This window comes from Crocuta crocuta, unplaced genomic scaffold, assembly GCF_008692635.1.
Source record: "Crocuta crocuta isolate KB4526 unplaced genomic scaffold, BGI_CrCroc_1.0 scaffold36, whole genome shotgun sequence".
NCBI lineage: Eukaryota > Metazoa > Chordata > Mammalia > Carnivora > Hyaenidae > Crocuta > Crocuta crocuta.
Window position 1 is genome coordinate 7795896 of NW_027532203.1, and position 19023 is coordinate 7814918.

Sequence of the window (19023 nt, forward strand, 5' to 3'; positions counted from 1 at the left end):
AAAAAAAAATGGCATTTCCAAAACCACCTGGCAGCCTGGTGGTACAGTATCAGGTGTACTTACTCAGCACCTAATAGGAGCAGGACCTTATACCAAGAAGGAAGGGAACAGGAGGAAATGGGAGGCATGATGTCAGGCCTCCAGGATGTCTTCAAAGCAGATTTTTTTCTTTAATGTTTATTTGATTTTGAGAGAGAAAGAGAGAGAGCCCATGCTGAGTGGGGGAAAGGAAGAGAGAGGGATACAGAGGATCTGAAGCAGGCTCCACGCTGATAGCAGAGAGCCCGAACTGGGGCTTGAACTCATGGAACCGTGAGATCATGCTCTGAGCCAAAGTCAGACGCTTAACGGACAGAGCCACCCAGGTGCCCCGAAAGCAGAATTTAGAAACCAGTAAGTGCATCAAGAAAAAAACGAACCCAGCCCTTTCCACCAGGGCATCAGAATTTCTGTTCAGTTGAGTCTGTCTAATCCTTGGAAAGGATGCTCTCTGGACACGGTGTTTGCGAGCAAGCAGCCGAGGCGGTGCCAGGCACGAGCCACAGAAACAAGGTATGGAACTCTCGGGACTAAATTTCACTGATTTCACCGTCTCACCTGGGAGCAGCCTTGCGGCTCGAGTTGTGCTGCACAGGGGGCATAAAGCTAAGTCACCAGGGAAAGAAGGAAGGAGGAAGGAAGCAAACGGAGTGGTGCTGAACCTAAACATTTTTTTTTAATCAAATAAATACTAATTCCCAACCTGCACAGTTAACAGTAGGAAGAAAATAATTACCAGAGAACCCTGAGTAGCTTTCTCTGTATTTATTTTACCTTCTGCAACTTCGTCCAGTAACACAGTAATTTTCTTGTCTTCTAATAATCTATCTTTTAAAAATTTCATGAAAATTCCATTTGCCAACCCAGAATGCTGGATTTCAAAGGCTTCTGCCCCTTGACACCTTAAAAAAAAAAACACACAGCAAAAAGACAAATTAAAAAAAAGGTAAACACTTGCCACACGGGGCTTGCAAAATACCGATGAGCCTCATGTGCCTCTTGCAGGACATCCTAATTAGAGAGTTAATCTTTAGGCAGGAACTAAATGCCCTGGTGCTTAGTAAAAAGATGTCAAGACAGGAGGTGCCAAAGTCAATTATTTAAAAGTTCCTACCGAGACTATCAAAGAGGAAAATTTATGCCTATGTTTCTATGGATCTTCCTAGGCTAATCTATAATGAAAAAGAAGTCATGAAAAACGAAGGCACCTTGAACATAAAAATAAAATTTCCTTACGTGGCGTATCCAAACACAATGTTGGCCGTGACTTTCAGAGCATCCAAGATCGGGATGGTATCATCGTAGTCATTTCTGTATAGAAGGGAGGAGGGAGAAGGACAGATGCAAATATGAAAAAAGTTGAACAGCATTTTGAAGAGAGCATTAATGATATAATGTAAAATATAAAACTACTGTATTTTAAAAAAAATTTTTTTAATGTTTATTCATTCTTGAGAGACAGAGGCAGCATGAGCGGGGGAGGGGCAGAGAGAGAGAGGAATACACAGAATCAGAAGCAGCTCAAGGCTCTGAGCTGTCAGCACAGAGCCCGATGCGGGGCTCAAACCAANAAGAGGCAGCATGAGCGGGGGAGGGGCAGAGAGAGAGAGGAAGCAGAAGCAGCTCAAGGCTCTGAGCTGTCAGCACAGAGCCCGACGCGGGGCTCAAACCAACAACGGTGAGATCATGACCTGAGCCGAAGTTGGACCTCAACCGACTGAGCCACCCAGGCGCCCCTGACACTATTGTATTATATGTGGTTTAAAATGATAGATTTGAAATTCCTTTATCAAATCAGCCGCATATTTACCCCCAAAAATGTAGGGCTCCTACGCTGTTGAGAGGGCAGACGGCCACACCGTTTCTCTGGTTAGCTTTCAACAGGAGCAGCCTCTCAGCTCTGGCATCGGTGTTTGGTAAACGCAGAGCCAGCACGGAACTTTCCGGGAGGAATAAGCACTGGTGCCATTCCTGAGTCCCCGTGGCCAACAACGGGGCTCCAGACCCTCAAACGTGTGGTTCGGCTACACGTTCTGTATCTGCGAGACCCGGACTGATGGAAGCCCCACGGGTCCACGGGTGCTCTTTCCGTCAGCTCCTGGAGGAGGACCTGAGAGAATGCTGGAGACACCCACAGGCTCTGAAGAGCTGAACCTTCTGGAGAATGAATAAATACCCTTGCCCTTGGGGTGCCTGGGTGGCTCAGACAGTTAAGTGCCTGACTTCGGCTCAGTTCATGACCTCATGGCTTATGAGTTCGAGCCCTGTGCGTGGCTCTGTGCTGAGCCCCTCTCCCGCTCCTGCTCTCTTAAAAAAAAAATAAACAAACATTTAAAAAAGAATTTAAAAAGGGGCGCCTGGGTGGCTTAGTCGGTTAAGCGTCCGACTTCGGCTCAGGTCATGATCTCACAGTTCGTGGGTTTGAGCCCCGCATCGGGCTCTGTGCTGACAGCCAGCTCAAAGCCTGGAGCCTGTTTCAGATTCTGTACCTCCCTCTTTCTCTGACCCTCCCCGCTCACGCTGTCTCTCTCTCTCTCAGAAATAAAAAAAAAAAACATTAAAAAAAAATTTAAAAAAAAAGAATTAAAAAAAACTCATTAACAAAAAGAAAAAAATACCCACGCCCTTAAGTTCCTCTCTTTTGTTCTATAGCAAATAAAAGAAAGGTTAAAATCATTAAATATGCATGGAGAAAATATATTTTCGTCTAGTGTCCTTCTTGGTCAGTTTCAATCTGTAATTACAAATTCACAAGTTTGGGGCGTCTGGGTGGCTCAGTCGGCTAAGCACCCAACTTTAGCCCAGGTCATGATCAGCAGGTTGGTGAGTTCGAGCCCTGCGGTGGGCTCTGTGCCGACAGCTCAGATTCTGTGTCTCCCTCTCTCTCTGGCCCTCCTCCCTCATGCTCTGTCTCTCTCTCTCTCAAAAATAAACATTAAAAAAAATTCACAAGCTTAAGTGGTTCTTAGCATTCTCAGGTTTGCCTTAGATTTAATGGTCAAGGCTGCTATTTACCTCAATCCAATAAGCTTCAAAGACGAGGCAGCTTACCGTTTCCTACACATGTCCAGCAAGAACACGTTGAGTCCAGTTTCTTTTTCTTGCATCAATTTCAGTATATTTTGCACACACAGACAGTTTTCAGACCTATATGGATTTGGAGCATCAACAGGGACCATAAAGCTGTTCCCAAAGTTTTCATAACCGTGTCCTGCATAATATAATAATCCTGGAAAAGAAAATGAGGGGTAAAAATTAACTCTAAATTGCACTCTGCATACGCATGCAGTACTCTTTAGGAAAAAAGTCCAGTCTTTTATTTTCTTCAAGTTCATGCAAGCTTATTTAAGAGATACCCAATTACAAACACAGTCAATGTTAAGTAAATTTACGCTGAAAATTGTATTGACAACAGCCTTCAAACACTGTATTTTAAACCAACATCAAGATGCTGTCCTGAAGTATATTTTAGTTCATAAAAATGATATATTTTTAGCCAATGGTATAATAGGGAATGCAATTTTATCTCATGATACATAAAAAAGACAAGGCCTTTGTTGACTCCTCTGTGTCTTCCATGAGACTGGGAGCCTCCCCAGGGCAGGGACAGTATCTTTATCTGTGGGCTCCTGGCACACACCAGGTNGCTGAAGACTGACTGAGCCACCCAGGCGCCCCGCTTAGTCGGTTTTTAATGGATGAACAAATAAACACATTTAGATGACTATCAACTACTAAATCCAGTGTAAGAAATTCCATAGGCATAAAAAAAAAGAAAAAAGAAAAAAAAAAGAAAAGAAAAACAAATTCCGCAGGCATTTACATACAACATTTAGTAAGGGCTATAAAAATATAAATGTAGTTTAAAAAAGATGATTATTTATTTATTTTGATGGGGGGAGGGTAGAGAGAGAGGGAGGGAGGGAGATTCCCTAGCAGGGTCCGTGCTGTCAGAGCAGGGCTCCACGTGGGGCTTGATCTCATAAACTGCAAGATCATGACCTGAGCTGGAATTGAGAGTTGGACACTCAACTGACTGAGCCACCCAAGGGCCCCTAAATGCAGCTTTTTCTAGGTAGAGAAGGAAAATCTGATTTCATGGATTACTACTCTTTCTTTTTAAAGATTTTTAAAAGTTTATTTATTTATTTTAAGAGAGAGCAGAGGAGGGGCAAAGAGAGAGGGAGGGATGTGGGGCTCAAACCCACAAACCATGAGATCATGACCTGAGCTGAAATCAAGAGTCATATGCTTAACTGACGGAGCCACCCAGGAGCCACATTACTATTTTTTCTTTTTGTTACAAGATATAAATATCATTAATTTTCCATCTAGAGATTCTTGATGGAATCTTGAATTAATTCTTGAATTAATAATCTAAAATTTGCATTAATTTTAGTATTCCATAGATAAGTCATTTCTTTACTGAGAAATGATACTATAAAAACTGCACCAAACAACTCTGAACATTTTCTTAAAAAGATGTTTGTTTTGGCTGTAAAACAAAAAAACAAACAAAACCAAAGTATCAGTATGGGCTTCCTTATAAAAATATTTGATAGAAATACTTGTGAAGACACAATCTCTAAGGCCCACTGATTTTGCTCTCTCAGTTCTGGATATGATGACTTCTTTCTATGGTATTCTAACATTAACAGTAAAAAGGCATTTAGACAAGGAACAACAGAAAAGCTAATCCTTTGTACCTATAGCTCCAATTCTGAGCAAAAAATGTGGCTTTGAACAACTTGCTCCATTTGGTCCTACAGGGCAGAATCCAGGTCGATTTTTCTTGAACTCGTACTAATATGAGAAAAGTGGTTCTTTCATATGTAATATTTCAGGTAAAAAAATGACAAAATGGGGGGCGCCTGGGTGGCTCAGTCAGTTAAGCATCCAACTTCAGCTGAGGTCACGATCTCCTGATCCACTGCTATCAACACGGAGTCTACTTTAAATCCTCTGTCTCCTTCTCTCTCTCTCTCCCAAAAATAAACATTTAAACACATGGCAAAATGGGCACAATCCTTTATTCAGTGTGGGTTCATTCTATCTCATCTGTGTCCTGAATGAAAACACGCAGGCCCTGAAAGAAGTTAAAAAGAAAAGGAAGACAAAGTTCCTGCGCCAGGGATCTGGCAACTCATTCAGACCTGCTCGTGTTGTTAAAGGACACAGAAAGTCAGCATACAATGAAATACCATAAATTATGTGACTAAGGAAACCGTGTATGATCTGAGTAAGGTGCAGAGAGGAATTGGTGTGAGGTGAAGCGACCATGGGTGGCCTTGGAGACTGAGTACAGTTTGGAAAGGCAGAGGAAGAGCAAAGGACGTTACGGAACAGAAACAAATAAGGTGTGGGCTTGGAGCGGCAGCTCAGAGCAAGGAGACCAGCCTGGCAGGGAATTAAATTATCACTGGAAAGAAGAGGTGCACTGACAGGAGCATCTTGAAAATCACACCACATGGAGTGGATGTGAGTCACTAAGCAGTGAAGATCAAGTAAGTGAGAAGACAACCCAAAGAAGGAGAGAAAATATTTGCAAATCGTAGATCTAGAAGGACAACTTGTATCTAGAATCCATAAAGCACTCTTCAATTCGGCCATAAAAAGACAAATAACCAAGTGAAAAATGGGCAAAGGATCTGAATAAATGTTTCTCCAAAGAGGATATACAAACATAAATAAGAACATGAGACGCAAAACAGAACAGTGAGATACCTCGTCACGCTTACTAGGACAGCTAATAATAAAAACACAGGCGTTAACAAGTGTGGGCAAGGATGTAGGGAAATTGGAAACCTCATTTATTTCTGAGGGGAAATATGCAATAGTGCAAGTACTTAGGAAAGAGTTTAAGCAGTTCCTCAAAAAGTTAAACTTAGAATTATCATATGACCCAGCAATTGCGATCCAAGGCATATATGCCCAAGAGAACGGAAACACATGTGCACACAAGAATGTGTATGCACCTGTTCACAGCAGTGATATTCATAACATCCACCCAGTGGAAACAACCTGAACGTCCACCTGCTGATGAATGGAAATGCGGTGTGTCCTACGAAGATTATCCAGCCATACAAGTAATTCAACAACATCGATGAACCTTGAAACCATTGTGCTAAGTGGAAAAAGCCAGACACGAAAGGGCACATATGGAAGGATTCCATTCTACGAAATGGCTCCAAACGGTGAATCCATAAAGACAGAAAATAGATCTGCTATTACCAGGAGCTTGGGACAAAGAGGAATGAAGAGTAATGGCTAACGGACATAGAGACTCTTTCTGGGGTGATGAAAATGTTCTGGGTTTAGGTGACTCTGTGAATATACTAAAAGCCACTGAACTGTACGTTTCAGAACAGTAAAATTTATGCTTCCTTATCAAGTACAGGCATCCCTCACTTTTTTAAAGCTTGTGTCACACCACTTTGCTTTTATGAGAGACCTACATTATAGTGTCTGGTTTCGCTAACCAAAGGGATGTCAAGAGGATTTTTTTTAAATGATTATTTATTTTTGAGACAGAGAGAGAGAGAACGAGCAGGGGAGGGTCAGAGAGAGAGGGAGACACAGAATCTGAAGCCGGCTCCAGGCTCTGAGCTATCAGCACAGAGCCCGATGCCGGGCTGGTACCGACAAACCAAAAGATCATGACCTGAGCCAAAGTTGGATGTATAACCGATTGAGCCACCCAGGCGCCCCAAGGAATTTTGCTTTAGAGAAAAGGCAAAAAGCAGAAATGGCATTCCACATTTGTTTGCGGCGGGCCAGTATGGAGGCAGAACACACCCAAGCAGATAGAGAGGAACCGCCCGGCTCCTTCCCTGGGATCTGCACTTGGCATCTGGGCGGCAAGCTGCCACAGCTTTGCACTGTGTCTGTGAGCATCTGGGCTTTATCTCCATGTTTCTTATGCATCTGTCCAGAGGTATCAGAAAAGGCTGTCCGGGTCTGTGGACGCTTACAAATGTTTCCATACAAATGCACGGTAGCTGCTTCTTCACCTCATGCCGTTTCGGCTTATGGAAGGTTCCATAGGAATATTGTATGTTCACATGGCAGGAAACCTGTGTCCAAAATGGGACTCTCTTCCCCATCAGTCTGCTCCCCGCTTCTAAAGTCAAGGTATGCTCATTTCTAACCTTCATGACTCTGCTCCAGTTACTCTCCCTCCTTCCCATCCACCCACATGGAGGTCCCTCAAGGTGACCTCACGCTCAGACCCTCAGCGGGTTAGCACATGGCTTCCAACTTTCTGACACTCGGTCCCTGCCTGCCGAGAAGCCGTGTGGCAGCACTCTCTGACATGCAATCGCTAGCTGGCTCTTACAGACAGCTTACAGTTCTATGCATATTTAATTTCTTTGATAAAAATGCTCACAGGAGACATTAACCTTATACATCTATATAGCTTTTTCACGGTTTTAAGGGTACGTTCATATACATGAACTGATTGTAAACCATATAACAATCTTTAAATGATTTATATCCCTATTTTATAGGTGAGAAAATTAGAAAGATAAATGATTTGCTTAAAATCATGTAGCTGATAGGTGTTTGGACTCCAACAAAGCATTTTTAATTTTTTCCTCATTATATTAAGGGACTTAGAATTTTGAGAGTATAAATCATGTTATTTTCTGCATCTCCTTCAACACGTAGAATACTCCTCTATCTGGGCTATGGATATATTAAGGAGCTCAGTAAATACTTTTGAATGCATTCATTAACAGTGCAAGCCAATCAGGACAGAGCTGGGTCTAGAGACCTTCCTATAAAGGGTCTGATTTCCAGTAGAAATGGTACCATTTCTACTAATGATATGACTTACGACAGCCCACCAGGCAGCTTGGGCACTGCCCCCACTGTATCATTTAACACATCGGTCTCTAGCAAGACGTAACTTGGGAGAAGCAGCAACTTCAAGGGAAGGTTTAACCTCCGTCAACCAGGAAAACCTAAGCGTGGCCCATTATTTCAATGCCATTATGTCCCGCTCTGCAATCACTGAAATGAAGGCACTTATAACAAAATACCTTTCTCCACCCCAAAATGATATATGAGAAGTGTAAGCATTTTGTATCAAAGTCTACATCCAATTATATGTTGGGAGATTAAACATTTTTATGTAAAATAAATTAGGCCAAATCATTGTATTTTAAGAATTCCATCTCTATTATTGCTAATTAATTTAATCGATTATCACCACTATTCAAGGATAAAAGTACAAAACAGACATCTTTATAAAGTAATAAAAATATTTTTTAAAGTTTATTTACTTATTTAAGTAATCTCTACACTCAACACACGGCTCGAACTCACGACCCTGGGACCAAGAGTGGCATGCTCTTCTGACTGAGCCAGCCAAGGCACCTCAAATGACAAAAAATTTAATGTGGTTAGAAATAGAATCCATCAATTAGACCTTTAGGGAATCCTATTTCTTGGGAACACGATTTCCAAGACTACAGTTTCTTGTAGACATTGATTCTTGTCTACAGAGAAAATCATTGCTGAAATGGAAGACCGTCCCACTGGAGTTGAGCTGCAGGGCACCCAGCACGGTGATCTAAGGACATCCACCACGGCCACCATCATCACCACCACCACCACCACCACCACCAGCCTACATAGCCCTTCCTGTGTGCCACACGCTGTCTGAATAAAGTGCTCTAATTGTATAGTTACCACCTCCTATAATCCCCGTACTTCTCATAACTAGGTGGTTATATTATCACCCACCTTTTACAGATGGAAATACTGAGACACTGAGAGGTTTAACAGCTCATGTAAACCCACATGACTAATAAGGGATGGAACCAGAGTCTGGACTGGCCACATCAGCCCTGTGCTACACTACACGGTCTCTCTATCATCTACTGGTGGCTTTCGAGTCAACTTTACTCTCAGAAAATATAAAATGTCAGTGAACTGGTTTTTCATGGCTTCACTACACTATCATCTTAAAACCTTTTTTTTTTTTAATGAAACCTTAATATATAAAAACATATGAAAGCTGGGGTTCTCTAATTGAGGCCTGAAGCAGAAGGCTATCTGGTTCAAACCTCCCATCTAAAGATGAAGACAAACTGGAATTCAGGAAATTATACTGAGATACTTTCAGTGTGCCAGGCACGGGGATAATTATTTTACCTTTATCGATTCTGCAATCACCTCATTAAGTAAGTCTATCCATTTCATAAATCCTGTTTTGCTTATAAAAGTTAAACAAGCTGGTTACGGTTCTACACTAGTCAGCAGAAAGGCCAGGGCGCCGAGCGAGCACGAGCGAGCTGGCTTAGGCCCCCCCGGCTCACCACAGAGCTCTGAACTGCAGGGCTCCTGTTAGGGTAAACAAGGCTTGGCCATATTCGGACCAGACTCCTCCAAAACCCTTCGCCACCAAAGCACAGCTGGACTGCAGCAAGTGGACGGGTGTGGGGGGGACTTCAGGCTAAACAGTTATTCTCTCTCACGGCCATCTACGCAGGACAATACAAATCTTTATCTTCATTTGTCTTCAAGGTCATGCAGTAGAAATCAGTTATTTCTGTTCTTAGAGGGTGTCTTTTATGTTTATATATGTTTTTTCTGTTCTGTTGCAATTTTTGCTTCTTTTACAAACCCATGGGCAACATGATACGAAGGAGCATAAACCCGAATGCGTATGCTTTCCAAATCTGAAGTCGTTCACGCTGACGTTCCCACGGCTCTGCCTTGGCCTCCCCTACCCCACATGCTGCCAATCGGAGGTAAAGGCACAGGCAGGAGGAAGGCCCTGTAACGTTAAGCCTCTACCACACAGGCAGCTAACGCAGATGTGCCTGATGTCTGGGACATTCACAATACTTCAACATACAAAGCTTCTTTTTAATGTTTATTTATTTCTTTTGAAAGATGACAGACAGTGAGCAGGGGAGGGGCAGAGAGAGGGTAGAAAGAGACTTCCAAGCAGGCTCCGTGCAGTCAGCACAGAGACTGATGTGGGGTGTGAACTCACCAACCGTGAGATCATGACCTGAGCTGAAATCAACAGTCAGATGCTCAACCTACTAAGCCATCCAGGAGCCCCACAATACTTCAAAATAGAATGCAGTCATCTTGTTAAGAAGAATCAGTAGGGCTGAAAAACTTCCTAGCTTTCTTCAGCTGCCATTTTGCTTTACTATGCCTCTTCATTCATACTCCAAGACAATGTTTTTATTTACTTATCTATCTATTTATTTATTTAGAAAGCATGCATGCACATACAGAGGAGGGGAACAGGAAGAGAATCTTAAGTGGGCTCCATGCTCAGTGTGGAGCCCAATGCGGAGCTCGATCCCATGACCTGTGAGATCATGACCTGAGCTGAAATCAAGAGCGGGCCACTCAACCGACGGAGCCACCCACGTGCCGCAAGATGACGTTTTATATCGGGGCAAAGCTTCAGCATAAGCTGAGCTCTTCTTGCCGTACCTTTGTAATATCTCCGGTTCTCCACTTTGCTGGGGCAATTAGAAGTCTTGGTTTAAAAAACTGGACAAAGGACTTAAAGCTAAGGTGACAATTTCAGTAAGAAATGAGAATGATCACAATTCCTCATATAACCTCCTCACTCTTAAAATCCTTCACCAACCTAAACCCTAAGTTGGTTAAGATTTTTCCCTTTCATCTCATTCCTTTCAGTGATGTTTTAGAAGCCCTTTCCTGGTACTGTAGAGCCATCAAGGTACTTTATAAATAGAGACAAATTATTTGAGACAAAAAGAATCAAACCACCACCTCAATCTAGACTAAAAATACAAACCAACTGCCCAGGCGGCACATCTGTACAGCACATTCCACCGCGTTTTCATAAGAAAAACTAATGCTTTCACCCAGAGCCACTGTCTGTATGCTCACAAGCAATGTTACATTGTTACAACATCAACAGAATCGTTGAAATTCCAAATTTGAAAGATTTACTTTGTTGATTCATTTGTGTTACAACTGTAATCCTTATTATTTAAGAGGAAACTCATTCAAATAAGATTTTAAGACTCTTCCCATCTCACATACAGTGATGTGCTAAATCTAAAAAAAAAAATAAAAAAAAAAAGGATTTTCTTTCATTAAAAATTCTCCTTTGAAAGGTACCTGGGTGGCTCAGTTGGTTGAGCATCTGACTTTGGCTCAGCCCATGATCTCGTGGTTCGTGGGTTTGAGCCCCGTATCAGGCCTGCTGCTGTCAGTGCAGAGCCTGCTTGGGATGCTCTGTCCTCCCCTCTCTTTGCTCCTTCCTGGATCATGCTCTCTCTCTCTCTCTCAAAAATAAATAAAACATTAAAAAAAATTCTCCCTTAAGGGATGCCTGGGTGGCTCCGTCAGTTAAGCATCAACTTTGGCTCAGATCATGGTCTTACTTGTGAGTTCGAGCGCCGCGTTGGACTCTGTGCTGACAGCTCAGAGCCTGGAGCTGCTTTGGATTCTGTGTCTCCTTCCCTCTCTGCCCCTCCCCCACTAGCGCTCTCTCTCAAAAATAAGTAAACATTAAAAAAATTTTTTTAAATTCTCCTTTGAGACTCTCTAGCAATTCCACCAAGCTTACTTACCTCATCGTATCAGTCTAATTATAAATAAGAGGCTAAATTTAGATATTATTAAAATTAAAATAATTTGAAAAATACAAAAGCTTTTAAACTGATACTCTTTATTTATCGCCAGCAGGCCTACTAACAGGCCTGGAGATGCCACTTTCCTGGCAGGCAAATGTGGTCGTACCACACCACAGTCCCACACCCTGTGCAGTGCAGCTCAAATGAGTCCGCTGGCTGGCCTGCCTTTTGTGATTATACCCATTAAAAGAAGTAAGCTACCAACGAAATTACTCCTGACAGCAGATTCTGTCTCTTTAAAAAATCTTTACCATATTTGTGGTGTTCTTAACCTATTTAAATGAGGGAATGATTATGAATTTAGTATTAGAATTTCTGTGGAGGTTCACCTTTAACTATGTTTGTACAGAGCTTTAGTTTACAAACTGTTTTCATATGTTTCATTTGCCAACATACCCTTGCTGAATTCCAGTTCCCATTAAAGGATTAGAAAATACCATGAAATAGTTAGAAATAGGAAACATGCAGAATGTACATTCAGTTACCTTTCATACTACACACACACACACACACACACACACACACACACACACAGCAGTACTGTACATATATGAGTATACGATTTGTCATTTGGTCATTGAGCTTTACTGTACTTCAGCTCTAATCAATAAAAACCAAAATCAGGGAAGACAGGAAAGAATTCTAATAAGAACAATAATGTTTTTACAAGAGACATTAAAGTAAAGACACTGAGCTAATTAGTTATTTACATGGAACTACAAAATGAAGGTCAAATCCATCGTCTTTATAAGAATAAAACTCTTCACTTCAACAACACGTGCACTTCAACAATGGTCAAATCAGACCGTTTTCTGATTTTTACCACTTAACCTAACTTGTGCAATGAAGAGTGAATAATTATAAAAACAAAGATTCTAACTATCTTACCGTAAACTCCTTTGTCCAAAAGGAGTAAAAATTCATCCACAGCATTTCGCATCTCATACTCCGTAAGATCCAACAGTGACACAACTTTGAAATCTAGCTGTCTTAACAAGTTGGTCAACTCATACACATCCACCAAAGGAGCTTTGAGCTTGGGGTGTTCCCAGTAGTTCATATTTCCTATCAAAAGAGCAACCTTGTCCTTTGCTGTTAAAAAGAAAAAAAGAGAGAAGGGATTTAGAGGGAGGATATAAAGATTAAGATTAAAATAAAACCTACAGAAATGGTAGAATTATAATAAAATGTATGCTTTACCCATGAGATTTCGTTATAATTTAATTTCATTTTAGAGCTACTACTTTACGTGGAAAACCGCAGTGAGGAGCACAAGCTGATAACGGAAAGTAGATTTACTCATGGTCACTCAGGCAAAGGGTATTTATGAACTGCTTATGAAGCCAAATGGTAACTAATAGTAAACTCATACTTTTACTCAGTTGTAACAAAAGTAATGGGTATAATATTCAACTAGTCTTTTAGTGCAAATTTAAACAAATAATGTTGGTAACTGGATTCCCATCAAATTAGGTTCTGTTTTGCTGACAACAGAAGCAGCTTCAAAAAAAAGCAAAAAGAAAGACCAAAAAGAGGAACAGGACAAATTCTCATCAGAGCAAGTAAGGGGAAAACCAAAGAGGAGAGAAAAGTCAGGGACTTAATAAGAACTGTATCTGAATCTTCTCACGGCTGATGTACGGTTTCCTTTTGGCCTCTTAAAAAGGTCATTTGGGTGACCTTAGGGATATGTGAAAACTTTTTGTATGAATATCTTAACAGTTGATTTTCTGACCTTAGTACAGAGTCTTTGTTCAAAGATGTATTCCTAGACAAAGAATTTTCCTGTGTTTTTAAAGGGGCAAGAAGATCCACACCGACTCCTTAGAAAGTACCAGCTAGCTTTATCACGTGAAAACGGCTGGAGAAGGCTAGTCTTTAAAACTTGTATCTTTGCTAGTTGGGGGTGGGGTTAGCGGTTAATGGCCCGAGACCGCACCACGACAGCAGTAACCTGGTACGATGTTTTCCCTGAGGACCGGCCGTGGGTGTGCGCAGCCCAGGCTCTGGTACAAATGTGACGGGGACACCAGGGGTGGTGGGGAGGGTGGAACAAGAGCATCTGGCGGAGGAGCCACACTGGGTAGGACCTTGAGCCACCTCCTGACACAGGCCAGGACGAGGTGACCAACCTCCGTCAGTAAGTGCTACGAAGTAGTTTATTTATAAATTATTAGGAATACTACTTCAATGAAATTGAAACAGGCACAGATCATCGCATTGCTGACTTGATGTCTGCAATACGGAATTTCAGATGTTTCAAATCATTTAATTGCTCAAAACTCTTTGGTGAAATTTCTTTTCTTTCCACAGAGTGTTGAAGTCTAATGTTAAGCGAGGTCTGGAGAAAAACTAGCACCAACGAAAAGAATGGGACTCTCTTAAAGTGAAAGAAAACCCCACTTTATGAAAAGCCCCAATACTTTTATGTCATGGTTATCTATATTCTGTATTTACATTCTTTTTTTGTTTTTAATTTTTTTTTTAATGCTTTATTTATTTCTAGGAGAGAGAGAGAGAGACAGTGTGAGCAGGGGAGGGTCAGAGAGAGAGGGAGTCACAGACTCCGAAACAGGCTCCAGGCTCTGAGATGGCTGTCAGCACAGAGCCCGACGTGGGGCTCAAACCCACGAACTGCAAGATCATGACCTAAGTGAAAGTCGGACTCTCAACTGACTAAGCCACCCGGGCGCCCCTCTGTATTTACATTCTTAGAGAATTTTTTTTAATGTTTATTTATTTTGGACAGAGAGAAAGGGGGTGCAGAGAGAAAGAGAGAATCCCAAGCGGGCTTCACACTGTCAGCACAGAGCCTGACGCAGGCCTCCATCTCTCAGACTATGAGATGGTGACCTGAGTCGAAATGAAGAGTTGGACACTTAACCAACAGAGCCACCCAGATGCCCTTAAACATTTCTAATTCAGTAAAAAGTCACTTCAAGTTCTATAAAAATGATAATCTCTTCTTTTATTCAAAAGAAAAGGACAATTATCAAGACTATTTCCTATCCAAGGATTTAGACATAAAGTTTCTATTGAACTGCCTTTAGTTCTAAAAATCATTGAAAAAGCAGAGGACACCCAGGATAGATTTCAACAGGAAGCAGTATAAAAGTTAACATTTCTTGGATCCTTTTTTTCTTTTTTTTTAGGTTTCTTCTTAAATAAACTAGATATGTACCCTTACACTGAAGTACCCACTATATAGCAAGACTGTTAGCTGACTAATCCACAGAAAGAAAATTTTCAGTGCTTTTTCTGGGAGCCCATCAACCCTGTCAGAATTCAGACCCGTCGATATGTGGACAGACTCAGGGCAACCTTCCTGTAAGTGAGGGGAAGTGAGAGAATGTCTGCCTTACACGCCACAGCCCAAATCATGGGCTTCCCAAAGTTATTCAGGTACTAAAGTGTTTATAAATCAAGGAGGTTATTTTGATGGAATGTGATGATAATTTAATTCTAATATATGCTGTAGACTAGGTTTTATTGGCAAAAAACAAGTATAAGGAATGTAACAGAAAAAAAAAATCACTGGAGTCTGGGGGGAAAAAGACCAGTTGTCAAACTGAGCACGTTTTTGCCAATGTCAATTCTTTTTTCATTGGTTTTGTTACTTAGAACACTTGGTACAGTTTTGAGAGGGCCAGGGTTCAACAGCTTGAGAACTCTGTGGCTTAAAATGTATGCTGCCCATCCATAGTTGACCATAGCTCTTTAAACAATTTTCTCCAATCCCTAAAATGTCGTAGAGCATTTTCTCGAGTTTAATGGTAATAAAGATGACAGGTAAGTAAATCTTACCTTGCCCAATCTACTTGTGTCTGACAGGTGAACTGGGGTGTATTTGGAATGAGAAGCAGACCGCAGTGGTCAACACAGAGCTGACAAAGACCCATTCCAGGAACTGGTCATAGAAAGGAAAAGGAAAAGCCAGACTTCAGAGATATGACAGAGCAAGAAGTGGTAAAATGCAAAGCTGGGGAGATAAGAGTGAGAAATCAAAGACAATTTCAAAATAGCAACTACATAAGCAATTCACGATGGTTTTCAAGTGATAAAAATAAATGGAAGAAATCTTCTGAAGAAAAACATTTACTGTAAGAGCCACCCACAATTTCTTGAACACAGACCATTTATTGGAAAAAGGAAACATAAATGCCAGTTGATTAAACAATAGAATAATAAAACCACTTCAGAAAGATATTTTAACTATGTGATCCCAGGCATCTTCCAAAGCTATTTAATGCAACGTATTCTTTAAAAATCAACACAATGTTACAGCATTAACTCCTCATCTAATTTTTCTAATAGTGTGTTACTCATCTCATCCAAAATAAATAATATTCATAAGCACTTGGAAAAGAACTTGACACAGATTAAATGCTATTAAAAAAAATAACCCCTTTGGCTATCAAAAATGGAATACTAGCCTCAGATCTGACTGAATATAGTTTTTGGTGGTTTTGCATGAAATCTTTTTATCTCTATATCCCCCAAAATAAAGTCCCAGGTCCTTAGTGCATGCCTGCTTTTACAGATGTGGTAGAAGACAGCCTCCAAGCGGCCACCCTAACCTTGCCCTCAGTGAGGCTCTGACCCCAAATCTGGGCTGCCCTGTGATGCTCTTTGAACGATGTAATTTGGCGAGACACCTGCCAGTTCTGGGTCTAAACCTGATAAAGTCCTAACGACTCCCACTTTTGACACCAGCCACAATGTAGACAAATTTAGCCTCATGGCAAGACCAAGTGGGGAAGGTGGGGAAGGACGGAGAAAGGGGGAGAGAGTGAAGCAGGCCCAAGGTCGTACAACAGGGAACCGGGGGGGGCACAAGCTCTTTGTAAAGGGGAAAATAATATTCGGCCTCAACTGATAGCTACCAGTCAAAAGCTACCACTTTTCAAAAGAACCTAGAAATCTAAGTTTTTATATAATCCCTGAGTAGAGACAAATGATTCTAACAGTTAGAAAATCCTATACTGGAACCCTGCCCCCTCCAGAGGTTACCCAGTTTGTGCCGTTTTCTCTGTGGCCTTCGGCAATCTCTTGCGTGCTGCCCCTTGGTTCGAATTTCTACCTCTACGCTGATGATGCTCCTAACTGTGTCTCTAATCCTGGCCTCCCCTTAGAGCTCCAGATCCATATATACAACCGTCTGCTGTATTCCTTCACCCAGAGGTGATGCAGATACCTTCATACAGGTTAGGTCGCAAACGAAGAGTCACCTAAACTCGGATTCTTGCTTTTCCTTCTGCATTCTCTAACTCGGGGGGCCGTCTCGCTGCCCGCGTAGTGGTCCGAGCGGGAATCCAGCAGGCACGGCGATGCTGCTCTACTGCGCGTGCTCTATAGCCGGGTGATGAGGACAGCTTACTGATTCTATCGCCTAAAGATCTTTTGAGTTTGCTGCGTTGTCACTGGTACTATCTTAGTTTAGATTCCCGTGATTTCTTATCTAGGCTGCTGACTACTGCAAAAGTCACTTTTCTCCTAACCAAAAAAACAAACAAACAACAACAACAAAAAACCCACACTAGAAAACATCATTTCCCTCTGGTTTACCTTCTATACCCATACAAGACTGGCCTTTCAGAGAGAGAACTTTCCGCCCTCTATCGACAAGTTTCCTTCCAATGGCTCGGGAGAGAAAACGGGGCTCCTCAAGGTCTGGTGTCTTCCGACTTCTCTCCCGCTTTCTCTTCGTGCTCTAGCGGACTGTGTGTTATTTGCAGTTCCCCAAATACCACACGCTGGCTCACTCTCTACAGCCGTGTGTTTACAATTTCCGTCTGGAAGGTCTGTGTTCTGTCCGGAAGGTCTTTCTGCTCTTTATAATGTAAAGCTGCAGCTGCAACCTCTCTGGGGCTTCTCTAACCTCTAAACCCACCGAGAGAGTATTAATCACTTCTGTCTAATGTGTAGAAGTTTCTTGTCTGCCTATTTGTTTGTTTGCATGTTGCCAAAACAAAGAAACCCCTCCATGGAAGCTGACTAGGTCCCAGAAACTGAATTCATAATCTTTTCAAGCCCCCACTTCCATAGTTTCTTTTATAAATATCCAAAACAAAACATTTGGTCTCAACGAAATTTAAATATTTCTAACAGCTATCATATTAAAATGTCTTAAATCCCTTCATGATCACCAATAAAAGTGTTACAAAACTGTAGTTTGACCAAGCATTTTAAAGCTCTACTCACCCAAAGGCTGATCACCTGTTTGCTCTTTGTTGTCTACAGAAAGATAAAAATGCAGATAAGAAAAGATGTTATTGTCGGTGATGCAGATATCTGCAGGGTTAAAGATATATAGAAAGAAAGAACAATAACATCAACAGCATCAAAAGACAGAATGTGGTTTCTAACAGCTAACTAATAATTTTAAGATATTCACACTCCTGATAAACATACCTGGAGGGACAGAGTCAGAATCAGGACAGGGGAATGTTTTCGGTAATTCATCATCACAGCTGGGGGTAGCAATCTTTAACATGCTGGGTAGAAATTAGTCTGAAAATGGTGGGTGGTGGCAGTAGGCAGTAGCAGAAGTGGTTAACAGTTACTGAGTGCCTGCCTGGTACTGCTCTACGTGCTTTAAATGTGACAGATTTGAATAACTCTCGGTTTATCTATGAAGTATATACTTCCACCATTATATATATAAGGAATCTGAGACACAGAGAGATTAAGTCACTTGCGCAAAGTAATAGAGCTAACAAGCATCACTCCGGAGTCCATGCTCTCTGCCATCTAGGTACACAAAATGAAATACCTCCCACCCTGAGGACCACGCAGGAAGATACAGGGAAAGACGGGAGTGAAGTCAGTGATGTGTCCACTATTATACACAGGGCAATCCTTTTTCCATTTTTAACAACATACATAACACTTGCGGAGTCTATTAAAAGTTTATTTAAAATTTTTTTTTAATTAAAAAAATTTTTTAATGTTTATTGATTTTTGAGACAGAGAGAGACAGAGCACAAGCTGGGAAGGGGCAGAGAGAGAGGGTGACACAGAATCTAAAACAGGCTCCAGGCTCTGAGCTGTCAGCACAGAGCCCGATGTGGGGCTAGAGCCCGAAGACCGCGAGATCATGACCTGAGCTGAAGTCGGACACTTAACCGACTGAGCCACCCAGGGGCCCCTCTTTACAGTCTTATCATTTAGAATATTTTTAATATTTCCACTTGCATGAAATTATAGTTCATATAAGAACCAGTTTCAACTTTCCACTGTATTACTTTAATAAAGAAAAAAGTTACTGGTACTACTATAGCCAAAGAATATCTACAGTACCTTTAAGTTATTATACTCAAGTTAATGTTTTATGTTTATATTA

At 41.5% G+C, this 19023-nt stretch overlaps 1 protein-coding gene across 4 annotated transcripts in view; it reads right to left on the minus strand.

Annotated features, from left to right (window-relative positions):
* The window catches only part of MALT1 (MALT1 paracaspase), a 53549-nt gene that overhangs the window by 10840 nt on the left and 23686 nt on the right, over positions 1 to 19023 (minus strand). For 2 of the 4 annotated variants that reach the window (XM_077777704.1, XM_077777703.1), the window contains 5 exons: positions 17883 to 17915; positions 12570 to 12773; positions 3091 to 3268; positions 1276 to 1350; positions 814 to 941 (listed from right to left, as the gene is read on the minus strand). In XM_077777704.1, coding sequence (XP_077633830.1) covers positions 814 to 941; positions 1276 to 1350; positions 3091 to 3268; positions 12570 to 12773; positions 17883 to 17915 — 618 coding nt within the window. The remainder of the gene's footprint in view (positions 1 to 813; positions 942 to 1275; positions 1351 to 3090; positions 3269 to 12569; positions 12774 to 17882; positions 17916 to 19023) is intronic. The other 2 variants (XM_077777706.1, XM_077777705.1) reach the window with 1 other exon arrangement.